This window comes from Mya arenaria, chromosome 13 (assembly GCF_026914265.1).
Source record: "Mya arenaria isolate MELC-2E11 chromosome 13, ASM2691426v1".
NCBI classification, from domain to species: Eukaryota; Metazoa; Mollusca; class Bivalvia; order Myida; family Myidae; genus Mya; species Mya arenaria.
Window position 1 is genome coordinate 60,669,008 of NC_069134.1, and position 19,226 is coordinate 60,688,233.

The 19,226-nt window shown below is 34.6% G+C and overlaps 1 protein-coding gene across 5 annotated transcripts in view; it reads right to left on the bottom strand.

Annotated features, from left to right (window-relative positions):
• Nucleotides 1-3,766: 3,766 nt before the first annotated feature.
• LOC128213228 (prostaglandin E2 receptor EP2 subtype-like) overlaps nt 3,767-19,226 on the bottom strand; it is a 72,458-nt gene continuing 56,998 nt past the window's right edge. For 3 of the 5 annotated variants that reach the window (XM_052918794.1, XM_052918789.1, XM_052918792.1), the window contains exons 2-3: nt 5,666-6,597; nt 3,767-4,278 (exon numbers count right to left, since the gene is read on the bottom strand). In XM_052918794.1, the coding sequence (XP_052774754.1) occupies nt 3,895-4,278; nt 5,666-6,565 (1,284 nt within the window). In that variant the 5' untranslated portion in view covers nt 6,566-6,597 and the 3' untranslated portion in view covers nt 3,767-3,894. Of the gene's footprint in view, nt 4,279-5,665; nt 6,598-10,087; nt 10,143-17,737; nt 17,805-19,226 lie in introns of those variants that run through there. The other 2 variants (XM_052918793.1, XM_052918790.1) reach the window with 2 other exon arrangements.

Sequence of the window (19,226 nt, forward strand, 5' to 3'; positions counted from 1 at the left end):
CAGTCTAACATGAATTTGGATGCAGCAATTAGAGTGTCATTCCGGGTTATTTGGAAACCCTTGTTGCACGTCGACGTAGTAGACTACAAAAACAAAAAGTAAAACGCATTGACCCGCAAATAAGACATGTTTCATCACTTAAGAAGGCTTTTTATGTTTAAATAGTCTAAAACTGCTAAATTTTTAATAGGATAGACACACTTTAAAGTCCAGGATCAGGAGTCGGATTTGTATCAATAATATACAACCTAATACCCTTAGCGCAAATGCGACTGTAATATACAGTCAATTTTACATAATGAAATGTACTTGCGTGAAGCTATATCAGTTTAATGTTTTAACATTTACTTCACAGTCATACAAATGTACGAATACGCTGATTATACTAAGTTATAGTTAGTGTTTGGCCTATTAAACCATTAAATTGGCAAGCCGAGAGTAGCCCAAAAAAACGAAATACTTTTTTATAAGGAGATTAAAACTTCCTAAGCGTTGAGCATGCAGGAGCTTCTAATTAACTCACTTTAAAAACATTTAAAAAACACAATTGTAACGGTTCAGTCAGAAGTGTTCTTAATGATTAATTATAAATCTGTCACGGCAATCCCATTGGCGGAGTCATGGTTCTAAACACTTAAATAAAGGTTTATGTGAATACCTATTTCCGACAGAAAAAAAATCATAGCAAGCATTTGATACTTTAAATTGAAACTGCACTTTAACCAAATGTAAATGTTTTACTTGTCTTATTACATGGAATTCGCAAACTGTCAAAATTCGAACCTGTCTTGATTTTAATGTTTAATAAAGTTCAATTTCTTCATACGTTAATCACTTTTTCGCACCAGATGTTTTCAATTGCATTAGTTGGTATCTGTGCAACTTACCCTCGGTTTGGTTGTGTATGCTAGTAACAAATTATATAACTAGCTTACGACGAATTACTCGTAGCATTGTGTGGAATGAATAATTGTTTTTATTATTTTTTTGTAATTTATGTATGTGTTGACCGTAAAAACTTTGTACAACGGAATATGAAATTTAAGAGTACAATGTTCCACAGTAGTTTTTTCTCAACATCCTAAAAATGGTACATGTTACGACCAAAAACCTCCTCTCATTTATCATACCGCCTTATTTGTCATTTGGTAACCGTTGAACTGGCTTGATTGGTCAAAGTATGTCCATTCACCGAATGTCAATGCAAACAAATGGTTCACATCACGGCCGAAAGCCCGCCTAAACTCATCTCATATGATACGGCGATATATGTTAGTTGGTTACGGTTGAACTGCCTAGTGCTTCCAAGTATACGAATTCACAAAATGTCAGTTCAAAACAAATGATACAAGTAACGACCAACAACCTGTTCTATATTCCCGCTTGAAGCATACTACATAATCTAGTATTTTGCAAAGGTTGCTTGGCCCTAGCAAATCAATTTGCCGAATGTCAGTTTTAAACTACGACCAAAGCCTGTTCTGATTGTTTTCACTATCATATACTGCGTTACCTGTTATTTGGTATCAGTTTCTGGCATGTAAAAATAAGTGTGTTCATTCACTGAATGCCAGCGTAAAACATTTTATACATATTCCAGTGTGAACATCAATTCATCCGTTATCACTTTTACATAAATATCAGATCCTACGGAAGGTGATATCATGTAATGTTTACCCGAGAAAGTTAATGTCAACCAAGGCGTTAGCAATCGACCCAAAGTTTATTAAATCATATGAATAATTGGTTTCATATTTTCCTTTTCTAAACATAAAACCATTTCAAATAATACCAAACTTGTAGCTGGCAATGTGGCAACCATGTATCAAATTACACGTATTTGTAAATCGGATGCCTTTAAGATATTGATTTGGTTGGATTTTGAATGCAATTGTTATATTTATTTATTTTACATCATATATGAGATGGAGCTACGTGTAAAGTACGTTTTTGATAAACATATGCATAATAAAAATATTGCAGCAGTTTTCCCGATTGACGGGCGCTCAAACTCACCTTCCTTAGGCTCAATTTTTATCATTATGCATGTGTTAACTAGAGTTTTCTTATCATTATTGAATTATTGGGAGTGAAATGATCTTTCAATTTCCTTAGTGTGCGTTTAATGAAAATGATTCTGCTTTTAACAACGTTCAAAAGACATTCAAATTTAAACCATATATATTTATATGGTTTATATATATATATATATATATATATATATATATATATATATATATATATATATATATATATATATATATATATATATGAATTTTAATCAGTTTATGAAATAATTAAACAATGTTTTCCTTGGTCAGTTGGTCCAAACGATTTATATGAAGAAAAAAATACAATGGTAAAATGCAACAAAAACTGTCGAGTTTTCAAACCGGCTGCATAAAAACAATATACTAGAGCGATCACCTAGGCATTCCGGAAATGATTAGTCACCACGTTGCTGAAGGATCAATCACTTACAACAATACACAAATGCAAGCGCCTGTATATGAATTGTAGAAATTCATGGCTGGTTTGATTTTCTTCTCGTGTTCTCCTGACATGGGACTGGTGTTTGTGGCTGACAAGTTATAAGTAATTCACAATTTACTCACAATATTACACAAATGCATTCGTTTTTAAACAAACAGTTTAAAGGACATCAACAGTAGAAATCATTTTAGCATAAATTGACATTTATTCAGTTGCTTTCCCTTGCAACCAAGATACAATATCAGTAAACGAGACAAGATAATCTTGAAAGATGATACCGACATGTCAATCAACATAAAACTGTGGCAGCGTTTTATAAGTATCTATAAAAAAAGTATAATCAGCGGCGAGAATGGTCTAGTGGTAAAGGTGTCCGCCTCTCACACAAGAGCATTATTCAATCTTCGGCGGCAGACATGGTCGTCGAATTGTCCAAAACTAACCGACATGAAACTGTAAATTCTCTTACATAAGCCTTTCTCGGTCAATCTCAGTAACGATACTAAAAGGCGTACATCGCTGCTAACTCCCCGGCCATTATCCCTCAAAAACATCTTCGGACGTATATCGGTGCATCAGTAAAAGTAGTTCGTAGAAAAAAGCAACAAAAAAGAACGATAAATATAAATAATAATAAGAATTATAACAATAAAAATAATAATTAATTGTAGTCTGTAATACTTAGGCCTAATTGATCTCAGTGAAGTGTCTTATTGCATAAATAATTGATATTCTTAACAGTAAATTCCTTAGGCTTAACTGCTTAATTGTAATTACTACTCGATCTATTAGCAGCGTAAGTAAATGTAACTAATTCTGACATTATAAACTGTCCATTTTAATCCGATATTGTTTTTATGGAAAAATGGGCGAGGTGCCCCGATTCACATCGCTGCATTCATTTAAGAATTATGGCCCTTGTTTATGTCGTTTTGACATCTTTATTTTTACACTCCTATTTCATATTTGCTCTGTACTCGCCTTCCCGCTTATAAATCTACACCTCCTCCCCCCTCCCCCATCTTTTTCTCAATCACCTCGTCTTCGCCTCAATCGCCGTCTCTTCTTCTATCGATTCACTTCTCTGCTCAACCCCATCTCTTTCTCCCCTATTCTATCCCTTTAATCCTCCTCTCCCTCATTATATGCCCCGTCCTTAAGTGGCCTAGTGCTTATAAAACATACAGCATTAATGACGGTCCTTCAGCGCTTGGTCAAAGGTAATAAATTCAATAAAGGAAAACAATTTGTTTTGAAAATTTAATATAGGTGACATAGAGTACGTAAAATAAAACAATAAAGACATAAAAAAACCTAAGATTTAAAGTTGATTAATATCGTAGGACGGTAAAAATGAACAGAATACATTGTAATTGCAATAATACTGATATGATAAGGATTTCACGTGGTTTCGACCTGTGCAGAAATTTTAGTTGAAGTTACGCAATGGACATTTAGTTTAGTTTCACTGCTCTCAGACTCCACACTTTCCCTTTCTGCGTCAATTCTGCCATTCATTTCATGTTCAATATCTTTAACACGTTTAATCGAATTGGGGTCATGATCTGTGATGAATTTGCTGTTATGATGACGGGATTTTTTATCAATAGTTGAGGTGAAGGTCACTATTCCTTTGATTGTTCTGAAGACTTTTATGATGACTGATCTTCGGAGAAGAATGTAAAGCCATGGGTCCAGAATTTGGTTTATACTAGCCAGACGAACTCCCATCAAATCTGCTCGGTAATTTACGCGGCCTGTCGTCTGATTGATAAGAATGTGAATCTGAAAAGTATAGAAATACACATAAACAGTCACCAAAGAGGAAGGTGTTTTTGACATTCATACATAGGAACAAAAGTTAACGGCACAGGTCATCTACGAGGTCGAACTGTTTTAAAACGGGTTTAAATATAGCTGCTCTTGATCATTAATACATTTCAGCATATAATTCACATTTGGATTCCAACGCTGTCTTCAGATATAGCTTTACATTGTCTAACCGAAATTGAGCCACGGCACTCATGAGTACTCGACCCATAGATAATGATATAATCAACTGTCATTTGCAACAACTGTCGAACGAAATTATCAAACACAAGTAGAAACACCATAAAGTAAACAAGTACGTTTCGCCTCATAATTAGAAGTGACTTTTGGCAATTTAACTGCCAATTACAAACGCAATAAACGACAAAAAACCGTCCGAGAAATTCACATGATGACAATGATATACCCGACGTTTTTTGGCTTTTAAAGCTGTTTGGTGTTTTCCCGTACATTTTATCCCAATAAGTTTTCAAAAAAAATGCATTGTTAGTTAACACATGTTCAATGTTTACTTCTGTTTCGTCATTTAAGTACTGAACATATTCAAGCCTCTGCACTAAGACTTGAAAATAAAGTGTAAATGAACATAAACCGAGTTCAAAGAAGAGGAAGCTCGATAGTAGTACAAACGACGAAAGAGTTACATCAAGGTTTACACTATCATGCAGGCTAGTAATTTCATTAGCTCTGGTATCACAAAACTTTTTCTGTTTCAAAACACGTTACTTAGTTTAAAACCTAAATTAAAGAGAACAATGTACAAAGTTTTTAACATCAAAACTAATCTTAATTGATGCAATAAACGGGCTACGAGGTGCAACCTAATCTGAGGTACCAATTCATCGATCGAAACTTGACTGCCCATGTGCACTTGGTAATATATATAGTCCGGAATAAACATAACTGGGTTTTCCCATGCCGGTACAAATAAAGGTGAATTTCGAGCTATTGAAATTCATGTAACTGTCCAATGACTCTATTGTTTCCGAAGTAACGTGTGTATATTACAACGGTTTAATTTTGTTTGTACCGGAGGATTAGGTTGGGAAAACCAGAATATCTATAATTCCGGGCTTAAACTATTGATCATATAAATCTGCATACAGCATCCGGCGTCCTCCCCTATTGTACTATTCAGCTATTAATTGAAATATAGTAGAACAACTCAGCATGAATGTAACAAGAATGCACCAGTTTATACAAAATATAGCACAGTTTTATGTGATGCGGGAAACAAAGCATGGATTTCCATGGGGAAAGGGCGAACATTCTAAATGAGCTGCCTCTTACGCCAGATCATGCGTGCGCATCTGATAAATTTAATTGCCTTTATAATACTCACTGTTAAGGGAAACCAACAGGTTGTAAATACGACAGTCATTGCTAGAAGAAACCACATCATCTGGGTCTCCTCCTCTAGTTTTAACTTGGACCTCACGGTACTGGACCCTCGACGTTTCATTGGAGGAGAATTGTTCAACTTCCGCATCCGCATTTTAATTAAGGTCACCATGACAACCACGTTCATGATTATAATAAGACTTATAATGGTGACGTTGATGAATCCATACAGGTACGCGAATGCTGTATCACTTTCTGTTTCCTTATGAAAATTCAAGAAACACCATGACCCGGGAAACTGGTGAGCATAGCTACCGAACCCAAGAAACGGCAAACAGCAGAATGCGGTCACGAACATAACACAGCACGCTATTACGATATAAATTTTCTTCCGGGTCACCGCGCGTTCGTGGAAATAAGGAAATGTAATTGCAAGAACACGCTCTATGGACACACAACAAACAAACAGTGGAGTTATGAGACTCGCGAAGACCATGAAAAATCCATGATATTTGCACACCGGCTCTCCCCCGACCCAGCGGAGGTTGTTCGCGTATACAATTATTGCAATGGGCCCAACTAATAATTGACATATTAAATCCGTCCATGCTAGAGCGGTGAGTAGAATAAAATACAACGTTTTCTTCATCCGGTTTCGTGCGGTATATAACACAACAAGCGCTGTTATATTTCCAAGGACTCCCGCTGTCAACATTGCAATAGGCGTGGCTAGACTGATCCCAAGCCCCTGTTTATCACAGACGGATGTATTTGTCTCCATGCCGTCACATACTGCGTCGATGCCCTTGTCAAGTTTCATGATTGTGACGTTTGTAACGTTAGTGGCGTTAACGTTGATCTCCTCGAGATTGTACCAGACGCTGACGTTGGCCACCGTCATTGTGACGGTCGGGCGGATTGACCTCTCCGGGACTGAAAATACAAATATGTCAAATAAATATACAATATTAAGATACCAGGTATCAATGTTTGCATATATGCTACCGTTTTTTTAAATTATGCCACCTCTACGATTCTATGCCGGGCTATATCATGAATAATTATATATCATGGTATTTATTCCATTATTAACATATAAAAAAGACACATTCAGTCTTATAATCAGGTGAAAGCATAATGAAATACAAAACAAATACTACGTCAGTGTATAAATTCATAGAAATCAGTAACTCATGTCCTTCTTGCTAAAGCCATTTTATTTATTTCACCAAATCAATTGTTATTTTGCAGACGGGAACTCAAAAATTGCGCTAACCGTTTTCCTCATTTCAATTTGATCAAGCAGTTGATTTATTTGATACAAAATTAAACGTATAAACTTGAAATAGTTGTAAAGAAACAACAGGTACACGTCTGGTAACCGAAATATCTACTTTTAACTCAACTGGTAACACTTTTATTCGTTTCCTCCTATTCGTACCACAGAACTAGACCCTAATTAACAATAGGGGTTTAACCGTGTATCCTCATTCACGCAACGGTTTAAACCATAGAACCTGAATCTCACAGGGTTTTTATACCATTAACCCTAATTTGCTAACATTTCAAGACACGATGATCCTTCAAACAACCCAATTAAACCAAAGTTTTAACTTATGAACTCCTGCAAGCTATTGTATTACATTCAACACCTTTATCGATATAATGATTGATAGAAAACATTTGTTTGTAACCAGCTTCCGGCTATTATGATAAGAAAATGCATTTCTGTGATCAAGCGGGAGAGTATTTTGATAATTTAAAGATTATTTCGTCTCTTTGATTACAAACTTTCAATTTACTGATTAATTGTACTCAGAAACAGCAAAACCAATGTTTATAAATATATTAGTTAGTTCAGTTCAAAGAGTTGCTTTGCTCAAGATCTCTTCATTCTGTGAAAACCAAAACAAACAACAACCAACACATGAACATGAAGGTAAATAGTAAAGAAGAAAATAAAAATATATAGTGGAACTTACGTTATATACAAAAACCAAAAATAATTTCAAACATTTTCTTATTAATGATTAAGCTGTTTCCTCATTTCAGTTTACCCAAACGCGTTAAATTCAAACGTTCGCATGTGTTAAACCAATGATACTAGTTGCATTGCCACATAGAACAAACTGTCGGTAACAAAAAATAATACCTTTGAGTGATTACATAGACATTTCGGATCTGATTAGGAACCACGTGCTGAATAACAAAAATATTTACATTGTCCGCTTAACACAATACACTAATGCAAGAGTCTGTATCCGAATTTCAGAAATTCCTCAGGATCAACAAAAAACTTAAATTTTTACACTCACACACACATTGACACACCCAGCATAGTTTAGTTTTCAAATCCTTTTACACAGAAATAAAATCAAAAATTCAGGCGATCCACCATCCGAAATCTGTTTTCTCTAGCAAACATTCCTTATCCCTGCATATAGTCAAAACTACTTATCATTGTCCTAACATTCGTCTGGGTTTTATCGCCTGCGAGATAGGACCATAAATTTTGTCAAGATGTTTGTTTATAATGGGTTTTTTCTTTACCCAATTAGATGTGACGTATTTTGTATCATGCCGTATGTTTTTGGCCCATATAAATTTATGTATACGAGAGTTTATCAGCTTGTTTGTATCTGATAAATGTGAAAATAAAAATCTTATTTATGAGCTAACCGATTGAGGACCACACGTTGAAATGGAGCTTTGCTTGCAAATTAATGACTATCTGATTATTTCTCAGGTTCTCATTACAAGGGACTGGTTTTTGTGGCCGACATTTTATTGGTAACTCAAAGTTTACTCACAGATTTACACAAAGGTGTTCATTTGTTCAACAAAACGTTCAAAGAATATCAAAAGAACTGAATATTTTAACAAAAATTGACATGCACGCAGTTGCTTTCCATAGAATACGAGAATACAATATCAGTAAATGAGACAAGAGAATCTTGAAAGATAATACCGACGCACATGTCAGTCTGACATAAATTTGGATGGAGCAATTAAAGTGTCATTCTGGGTTATTTGGAAACCCTAGTGGATCGTTGAAGTAGTCGACTACGAACAAATAATAAAGTTCAATGCATTGACCTGCAAAATTAATAAGACATGTTCCATAACTTGAAAAGGCTTATTATGTTTTTTTAGTCTAATACTGCTCAAGTTACAGAAGAAAAGGATAGGCCCGCATTTGAGCTTAGGACTAGGAGTCGGATTAGTAAGTACTTTATACAATCTGAGATCATGAGCTGAAATGCGACTTTTATAATAATGCAGTAAAATTTACAGAATTAAATGTTTTGGTGTAAAGATATATCAGTTTAATATTTATCCATTAGGTTATTGTTATTTGTTTTATTAAGTTTCCTCAAGTTTATGCATACTTTGATAAGATTCACTATTCACGCTTTTTCTTGATTCGGGATTGTTAGGATAAGAACGAGGTTGTATACACAAACTGGTTTAAACCCCCAGTAAATTTACATTTTATTGACCGTTCCAAGGCGGTACCTAACAATCCGTGATAAACACCCGTTATTTTTTTATTGTACAAAAGTACCATGTTGTTTTTGGAGTTTTGTACTGTAGTTCGGCAGAGCCATGCGCCTAAACATTATAATGAAAATGTATATGTATTCTTATTTCCGACAGAAAAAAATCATAGCAAGCATTTGATACTAAATCATAACCGCTTCTTTATCAAATGTCAATGTTTCACTTGTCTTATCACATGAAATTCGCAAACTGTCAGAATCAGTATTTGTTTTGATTTTAATGTTTAATAAAGTTCAATTACTTCATACGTTAATCTTTATTTGTCACCATATTTTTCAATTGCAAAAATTGGTATCTGTGCAACAAACCCTCGGTTTTGATATGTATGCCAGTAACAAATTATTTAACTAGCTTACGACGAATTACTTGTAGGATAATTTGGTATAGATACTTGTTTATAATTGTATTGATAATCTATATGCTTGTTGACTGTAAAAACGTTGATTAGCAAGAATATTAAATTGTAGAATACAATGTTCAATAACTGCTACACGCCTTAAATACTTTTCAAATATATAATCAGATATATAATCCGAATATCCTATTAGTGGTACAAGTTACGACCAAAAACCTGTTCTCTTATATCATACTGTATTATTTGTCATTTGGTAACGGTTGGACTGGCTTGTCATATTAGTATGTCCATTCACCGAAATCCAGTGCCTAATAAATTGTTCACATCACGATCGAAAGCCCGTCTGAACCTCCTCTCAAATGATACTGCGCTTCTATTTAGTTGGTAAAGGCTGAATTGGCATGTGGATCAAAGTATATCCTTTCGACGAATGCCCGTTTAAAAGAAATGCTACAAGTAACGACCAACAACATGTTCTATGTATCCGCTAATAGCATACTACATTACCTGGTATCTGATAACGTTTGCTGGCTAGTGAATCCGAGTATATCCATTCACCAAATGCCAGTTTCAAACTACGACTAAAGCCTGTTCTAATTTTCCTCCAATATCATACTGCGTTATCTTTTATTTGTTAACGGTTGCAGGCTTGTGAATCCAAGTGTGAAACAATCGGTACCTATCCCAGTGTCATCATTACTTTGTCCATGATCATTATTATAAATAAATATGTGATCTCATGGCGGGTAATAGCATTTAACTGTGTTCTCGAGAAAACTAATGTCAACAGAGGCGTTAGAAATCGGAAACTATTCCATTAAATTATATGAGTTTTGGTTACACGTTTTTTCTTTTCTTTTTAAAAACCAATGCCTTTCAAATAATACCAAACAAATATTGGGCAACCATGCATCAAAATGCACATATTTGTGGATCGAATGCCTTAAAGATATTAGTTGAGTTGAACTTTGAACGCAATTGTTAATTTTATAAAAATAATTTCCATCAGACATGAGATAGGGTTACGTTTAAAATGAAGTAAGTTTTTGATAAACATACGCATATATCAAACAAAATATTGCACTACCGCTGAGCCTTTTATAAATGAGCAAATAGACACAAATTCAGCACTTTAAAACTGTTTCAATTGACCAAACAACCACCTGAGACTGTCACAATGTTTACTGAACTATGATATACAACTTTCATATCATTCGTACAAGGTTATTTAAGAGAACACGGGTCATAGCCTTAAATCCAAACCACAGATAAATCAAACTTTGAAAAAAAGTATATATCTAGATATGCTTTTACACAAAGTCGTCGTCACTCAAAACATGATTGCTGATTTAACAAAGATGGGCGTATGTTCTGAAACAAATTCCAGGAACAGCCAATTCGCAATGCTTTTCAATACATATCCGTATTATGTAATAAACTTCTTTTAACGCGAACATAGTTAAAGAGAGACGAAAAGGTACTACGGGTTTAATATGAATCAAAAATGGATTATTTAACACAGCTGATGGTTTTAACACAAGTTTGCATAACTGAGTACTTTGCCAACTGAATGCACGTTTCACCAGGCTACTATTACAATAAATCAACGAAGAACTACAGGGACTAGCCCAGTACGTACGTCAATGTAACCAATGTCCTGTTTAATGGAACAATATCTAAGATTAAACAATCACCAACCTTTAGCGCTACAAGACAATGGACATACCATTGGTATCCAAACATCGTCTTAAGTATTATTGGGGTAGCCACTTTGTCATGGTCAGTAAAACAGTGAAAATTTCAGTTGTATTAAACCAGTTAACCTACGCCAGACTCAAGGTCTATCATGATGCATGGGTTGACAAACGTTTTCTGCTTTAAACATTTATTTACTCTATTATTTAATTATCTGGAGTGTAATGATCATTTAAATTCTTAGTGTGGGTAAAATGATAATGTTTTTGCTTTTTTAACGTTCATAAGACGCGTGAATTTTAAACCCTAAGATATACAAAATTGATCATTGAGAAATTATTTTTTTTTATATTTACCAGGCTCACTGCATTCAAGTTAAATGGATCATTGCAAAAACCAAAAACCACAGAGCTCTAGAATTGATTACGTAACATGTGTTGAGTGATGCATGCGTCTTAATATTGTTCTGTTCGTAATTAACAAATGCAGCAAATTCGCACCAGACTGTATCAGTATTTCCGGAATTATCTCAAAGAAAACTATTTTAACGTATGCCACATCACTCTCGTTGACACCATATCACGCGCGAGTTTGGTCATGTGTTTTGCGAAAAACCGGAGTACCTGGAGAAAACCAGAATTGTCCGGCTTGGTGACCTCAAACCAAACCAAACTACGACCAGGCCGGGAATCTAACCCGGGACTCTTTGGTTAGAAGTTAGAACACTCACACTGCGCTAGCCGAACACTCTTATGATAAAATTAATGGGTTCGTAACAAGTGATAAAAATATAAGAACACGCTATTGTTTAAAATCATCTACATATTTTTGGAAGCTGTGCAAATGATTCTACAACGAATTGACAAATAAAGGTTGCGAACCGCTACTAGTACGGGTACGTGTACTCACGAACTACTCTTTGTGCGGTACGTCCTCCAGATATGTGTTGTCATGTACAAAATCTTAATGCGAGGATCAATGAGCTACACGTACAAGTCAATATGTGTATGAACTTTGCTAATGCTTATAAAGTAAACTAAATGTACATGCAACATCACGTTCAGGTTCACATCCACGATGAGTTACGCAGCTTCACTAGATAACTGAAATGCTAACTTTCGTGTAACGCAACTGGAATTTATACGCCGTCTCCATGTCGTTGCGGGTGTGGAACAATACATCAAGTCACTGACTTAATCTAAATCTCTGTCACATATTTCGTAACAAAACATGACTATACGTATCATCTATGAAATGCATGTCTTTAGTCCGTGTGTACGGAATAAATTCACACACTTTTTTTTAGCTTTCTCGTATTTCACATACATGCTAAATACTATGTATCTTTAATCTCATTTAACGAAATTAGGGAGTTAAAGAGAAAAAACTGACAAGGTTGTCGTTCAAAATAGAGTGTCTGATGACGCTGGCTTCTTGGGACCAATCGTCGGCAACCACGGTACTTTCTTCCGTAAAACTTCATACATACCGTGGGAATTTGGACTGACATAATCTCGTTTATGCGAATATGCACGAGGCAGGTGTGACAAGCTTTTCAATGAAATCGCAAGTTACGGTTCAGTACTATTCAATAATCCTGTACTGGCTTTTGCCTCCGCAGGCGAGTAATATTAGTGGTTGGTTTGAAATTTGTAGTGACCAAGCGGACCGAGTAAAATTGATGCTTTTGCTAGAATACTTTTTCTACGTTAAAATATTTCTATGAGTGTCAGATTTTCGGAGAGGTTTCCTTGCGGAACCAATGAAACTGCCTCGTTTTTAATTCACACTTACGAGAAATTTCTTGAGAAACTGCGCATGGAACACAAGGAAACATAGCGTTGTAGTGTATCGGGGTTATTCGACGATAGGGGAAGTCCTTGTGGTGCATGAACATGGTCGTCTGCAATTACTAGAAAACGCACAATACATTGATCTGCAAGTATCGAGGGTTGAAAGCGAATATGATTTATCTGCTTCTTTATCTAATTCCAATTACAAGCTTGTAGCTTTCACCTACGTACTTTTGTTTTACTTTGAAATGCCTTATTACTGTTTTGTTAGTCTTAGATAACTTTGAAAACTTAAAATCCATAGTCACATTTGAGTTTAATTCATTTGATGTAATCTAAAATTAAGTTCACAAATCATACAAATTACGGTGATTAAACAAATGATGATTTTAGTGCAGTTTTATTTCCAGGGAAAATTTAAATTCCGCCATAAAATAAAACAATCATAAATTCAGTTTAAATGATCATTTAAAATTTGAACTGCTTTCGAAGGTAAAACTTCCCTTGAAATGTCAATTTATCAGTTTTTCATCCGATGAAATTCATAAAATGTTAAAATCCTTATTTGCGTTGTTTTTAATGTTTATTTAACTTTAAAAAACTGACATATTCGGTATGTCATAATCTTTTTCATTATACGATGGCTTCAATGGCAATGCCTGAATGATCTCTATTATTTTACAGTAAAGAAACGAAAATTGGTTTTGATATTTGGGGTTACAGAAAAAAAAACCCACTGATTTAAATATGTGAAATTAAAGATTGAAAAAGATACGTTTAGACAAAAGGTTAGTCTCTTATTCAGTCTCAACTCGATAGTGAATTAAGACACTTGTACCACATTTGACTAACTAAGTAACCTTCTATGTAATCGGATCTAGAATTGTTATCGAAAATTATCAAATATTTAATAAAACACCGTTCAGAAATGTTGACAGAAGAAGATGGCGTAGAAATTACATTGTACTTATTTCTCCCTCGTGTTCTGCTTTCATCGCGTTATTAAAGCAGAGAAAATGTAGAACCGTTCATATGATATACGTTTTAAATCCACCCGGTTTAATCAACATTCTCTGTATAGACAAAGTAACGACCAATGTAAGGATTTTTACAAAAAGCGTACGGCAAAATATCATACGCTACTTAATCAATCAATGTCCAAATAGTTATCTGTCTAAACCATTAAACTTCACCTATATGGAGGCTATTCGTGGCCTAAAGTCCAGACGTGTAATTCCCACAATGTGCTTCTTAATCGTACTAAATATATCTTACATTTGTCAATGTAGACGTGCTATTTGTTGTTTCTATTCGTCAGTTTTTCCGTATTGATTTGTCATTTGTCATTATAGTAGTCAAAATGTATATTTGTCAGATCGACCTTGTATAAACTCACTAAAACATAGATCGTATAACTTGCCTTTAACAATATGATGATGTAATTTAGAAAGCTGAATCATGCATATGTAAAACTGCGATCCTACAGTCGACACTCGCATTCGTAAAATGAACATTTGCAGTCCAACAAGTCCAGGTTTACAAAAGTCAATTGACAAGTTCAGAATTACAAGGATAGACAATTTCGCCTATGCCTTATATGGTCACCGAAAGAAACGAAGGTGAATGGGCGGAGCTAACGAATCAGATTTTCTTTCTTTTATTTCCGTCGAATCAAGCAAGGGAGATAACATCTTCGCCTACCTCCTGTAAATTCCCGGTTGTAAGTCCGAGTATTCTCTCTTTATTTCACAATTAAAAACTAAAATTAACTTCATCTTTTATTTTATTTTGACAATAAATGTTCCTAAATGGGTTATAAATCACCATATTATTTAGTCAATTGCAATTTGGTGTACCTGAGCTGGGCTCACGGACCCAGATTTATACTGCCACTGTCAGTTGATTTTTTAATTATATACCCAACCAAGCAATATTTACAATTGGACCATGGGCGGGTCGTTCAGCAGTGGGGGGGGGGGGAGTTGTAGGGCCTGTGCCCCCCCCCAGTTGGCCCGCAAGTAAACTTAAAGGTTAATTTTTTTGTCAATATTTCAATATTTCTCAGAAAAAAATATTTAATTACGCCATAATGCACCAATTCAGACTAAACAAATTTTAAATATTCTAGTGGAAGTACCCCTAAACCCCACTTCCCACATTTTAAACATATTAATGTCATGCCCACTCGAGGGATCATGTCCAAAAAGTTTTGCCCCTAAGTAACGCCCCTCTAACGCAAGTCCCTGTTCAAAACCTGCTCCAGCAAACCCACGAAACTTTTGATGGACATCATAATGATATCCACCTAGTTTTGTATGATGTTATACATTTACTATCTTAATAAGCATGTATGGTCTAAATGTGTAATTTCAATACATCATTGAAACAAAATATCCATGTCGATGGAAGAACAGCCCTCCAACCCACTTGTGTCCCCCAGTTATGAATTACGGGATCTGCCACTGTGAACCATAACAATCAAGTGGGGGATTTCAATAACATGAAAAAATAGATATCGTGAGTCTTAGATTAGAAAAACAAACGCGCGATTTTTCCCCTCCAAAAGGGCTAGGTCCGCTTCACCTAAATGTGAAAAAAAGCCCTGAGTGATGAGTGTGGGTGGGGTATAAAAGGTAGCAGCAAGTAATAATTGTTTATTAGCAATAAATTGACTTCATCATTAAAATACTTTATTAATTACCTATACATAAAAACGGGTTTTCACACCTTATCAAGTTGCCTTTCAACTGTCATTGCAATTTTTACTACTTGCGAAATTTTAACGCCTAGCAATTGTTTGTTTATTTTGGAACACGCGTTCGGGAAAAAAAATGTGAAATTATGTCCTCGAGGGAGCCATAAGGTTTTGTGCACGATTTGTGTATTTGGAACCGAGGATATTGATCGACTGCTCGACATAATTAGGTTTTGATGCAGCGTAAGTATATTTTATATGAAAATAGAAAGAAAAAAGTTCGGGATCAAGCTCTGACCTCGAGGGAACGCCGGTTCTCGAACGGCCGCTTGTTTGAGGGAACGCAGTTTCACTGTAAAATATTATTTTTTACAGTATAATATACGAGTTATATGAAGTTGTAATCTATGTGTATTTTATCCATACAGTTCAAGCTACCAGGTAAGAAACCTCTGGGGCATCTTAGTGAATAATTTTAACTTAATGAAAATTTAGATTTTTTCTTCGTAAATTTTAAATTATCTAATATTACTTGCAATCTTAAACATTGCAAATAGGCAAGAAAGTGTCCTCTAATGGTAGAATTTAAAATAGTGTTTATAGTAATTTAAAGCTGCACTCTCACAGATTGACAGTTTTGACAACCTTTTTTGTCCCAGACTCGGCTGATTTTGGCAGCAATGCTTTCTATACAAATAATAAGATTTCTCACACTAAAACCGATCTAAATTGTTTGGAAAACTGCCGATATTTTTCATTTTTCTTAAAACGTTACTGTAGTATCACTTTTAGCCATAAAACATCAATTTGCGAACGTAAAACTGAAAAACTGTATCTGATCTTTTGTCAGCAGTCTTATACCACTGGTATCCAGACATTTACGCAAATTGGCTAATTCCAAAACAAAAAATAAAAAAAAGTTGTCAACACGGTCAATCTGTGAGGGTGCAGCTTTAAAAGAAAAATAAGACAATGGGACTTTTCATTCTTGAAGTATAATTTAACGCTAATGACTTACATTTTGTTGTGTATAAGTCAAGTATCATTTTGCATACATCTCATTTCATGTCATATGTGCGTATTAATTAATATTATATAGACAAAAACATGTTGTAATATCATATATTATTTTATTCGACATGAAATAATTTATAATCCACCCTGTTTCAAAATCATAGTCCATAATGTCATAATATAGATGATTTGTAATGTCCATAATAACGTTCGCAATGTCCATGGTCCAAAGTATCCATAATTGGTTTAAATAGTGCCGAGTGATAGCGGAAATTTCCGAAAGACGTAAGGAGGAGTTAAGACATGGTTAAGGCGGAGTTAAGACATGGTTAAGGCGGAGCTATCTATAAATAAAATTAAATTCATCTCGTAAACATGTTGAACTGCGAATGAAAAGTCACCACCATACAATGTACTTTGTAGAACTACGAACTGAAATCTGTCTTCTACACACCGCAATGTAAAACCCGGCATTTGACTTTCACAGAATGACGTGTGTTTAACATACACAACTTTATAAACACGACTGAATTGTCTGTTGAATAGATGCAACGAGAATAAAACTCCAATTGGTACAATGAAAAATGAAAATGTGCAGTGTAAAATGTACACATACAACCGATGAGTTGGCGGTTGTAAAATGTAAATTGGTAAATCATCAATGTTACAAACCTAAAATACACACATACACGTCTGGACTTTTGGCAACGAATAGCCTCCAAACACCTAAACCTGAACAATCAAAATATATGTTTCGAATGATAGAATTACTTATGCTACGATCGTTGACAAGGTGTTTAAAATGGACAAATGCAGCCACAAAGGATTTTTTTAAACCGATACGATGTCTGACAATTAATACATCGAACTGCTTAAAATTGTAGGCTTTTATATTTATTCGATTGTTTAGTATTTAGATAGATTGTAAATGTAAACATTCAAATGTACATCTAGGTTTACCTTGTATAACTCAAAGTTAACTCCCGAACATCTGAACGATATCTTGTAGTATTGTTTACAATTAAAACATCCGTCGAGTTTAATCACTATCACAACAAATATTTGTACCAGCTAATCTTGGACTTCCGAAGACCCGCTGGCTTTAGCAAATCCAACGTGAATGGAAATACTCGGATCACGAAGGAAAGTAGATTCGATAAACCGACAAAACCGCAAACCTGCCATCTGGCTATTTGTGAATTATTACTACTGAGCGTGTGAAAAGTTGAAAATAATGTAGTTCGATGGAGAATTTGTTAAAAACGTATGATGAAACATATCACTTTCACTGACTTAATTCCATTTTTAGCTGTATTTATAAATATACTAGCGGAATCAGGGACCTGTGCATGCGGAAACTAGCAGTTCTGAATAATATGCATAAGGAAAAACAAACAAGTCCAGTAATCTAAACCTTAAACATAAACCCATTATTTTTGTATTAGACGCAGTTTTATTTTCTTCTAGTACATTTGTGCTGTACTTAAAATTCTCAATAATTTTTAGAATAAACATTTACTGGGTAAATCGAAGGACGTGACAATTCTTTTAGTGTTTTTTTTCTAGACATAGACATCTGAATGTAGCAACTTTGTAATGTCTAACTGATCTTCAAATGAACACTATTGGCAACAATCTCTGTTTAAATAAAGGCGAAGAATGAAATTGGCCAATAACTGACCAGTTTACGTTGCGGAACTTGTAAATAATCTTTGGAATCAATACTGAATCGAAAACAATTCCAACACATGGCTCTTTCTCACTAATAAAGGTGAACAGAGCAACTCTAAATCATATTTGCTGTTATTGAATAAATAAACAGGACATAAACAATATTTTTACAACATTAGGGCCACGAGTAATAAGCATAATTTCTTGTTCTTTTATTACATGTAAGAGCTAGGCAATATATTGTTAAAAATAAACATTTTTTTCTCATTTTATGAGAAATACACAACGCGACACTATGACATACATTACACAAGATTCTAAAATTATATGTTTATCCCAATGTATCACTTTGTTTAAGAAATACTTTACTGCTGTTTCCTAGAAGCATTAGATAAAAGCCATCCCAAATAACTACTTTATAAATAGTCATTAATACATTTACGAAACTAAATTTCCAGTTATTAAACTATTTGCTTTGGCCCTTTGCTTACAGAGCACATGGACTATTGGAAGAAACGAGTGATATTAAACATTCATCGCGAAATAATCTTATCCATATTAAACGCTTTAAATAATACGTACGATACATGATTTTAATTGGCGATGCATTCGAATTTAGACCAAATATTCACACAATAAAATAACTGAATATAAACGTGGTCAGCAGCCGAGTCAGGCTCAGTTTAAAGACAAATATGATTTCAAAACTTTCGTCACTTTAAATACAGGTTTCAGGTTTCCATCGAAGTCATTTCAACACCTGCTACCTTACACAGAA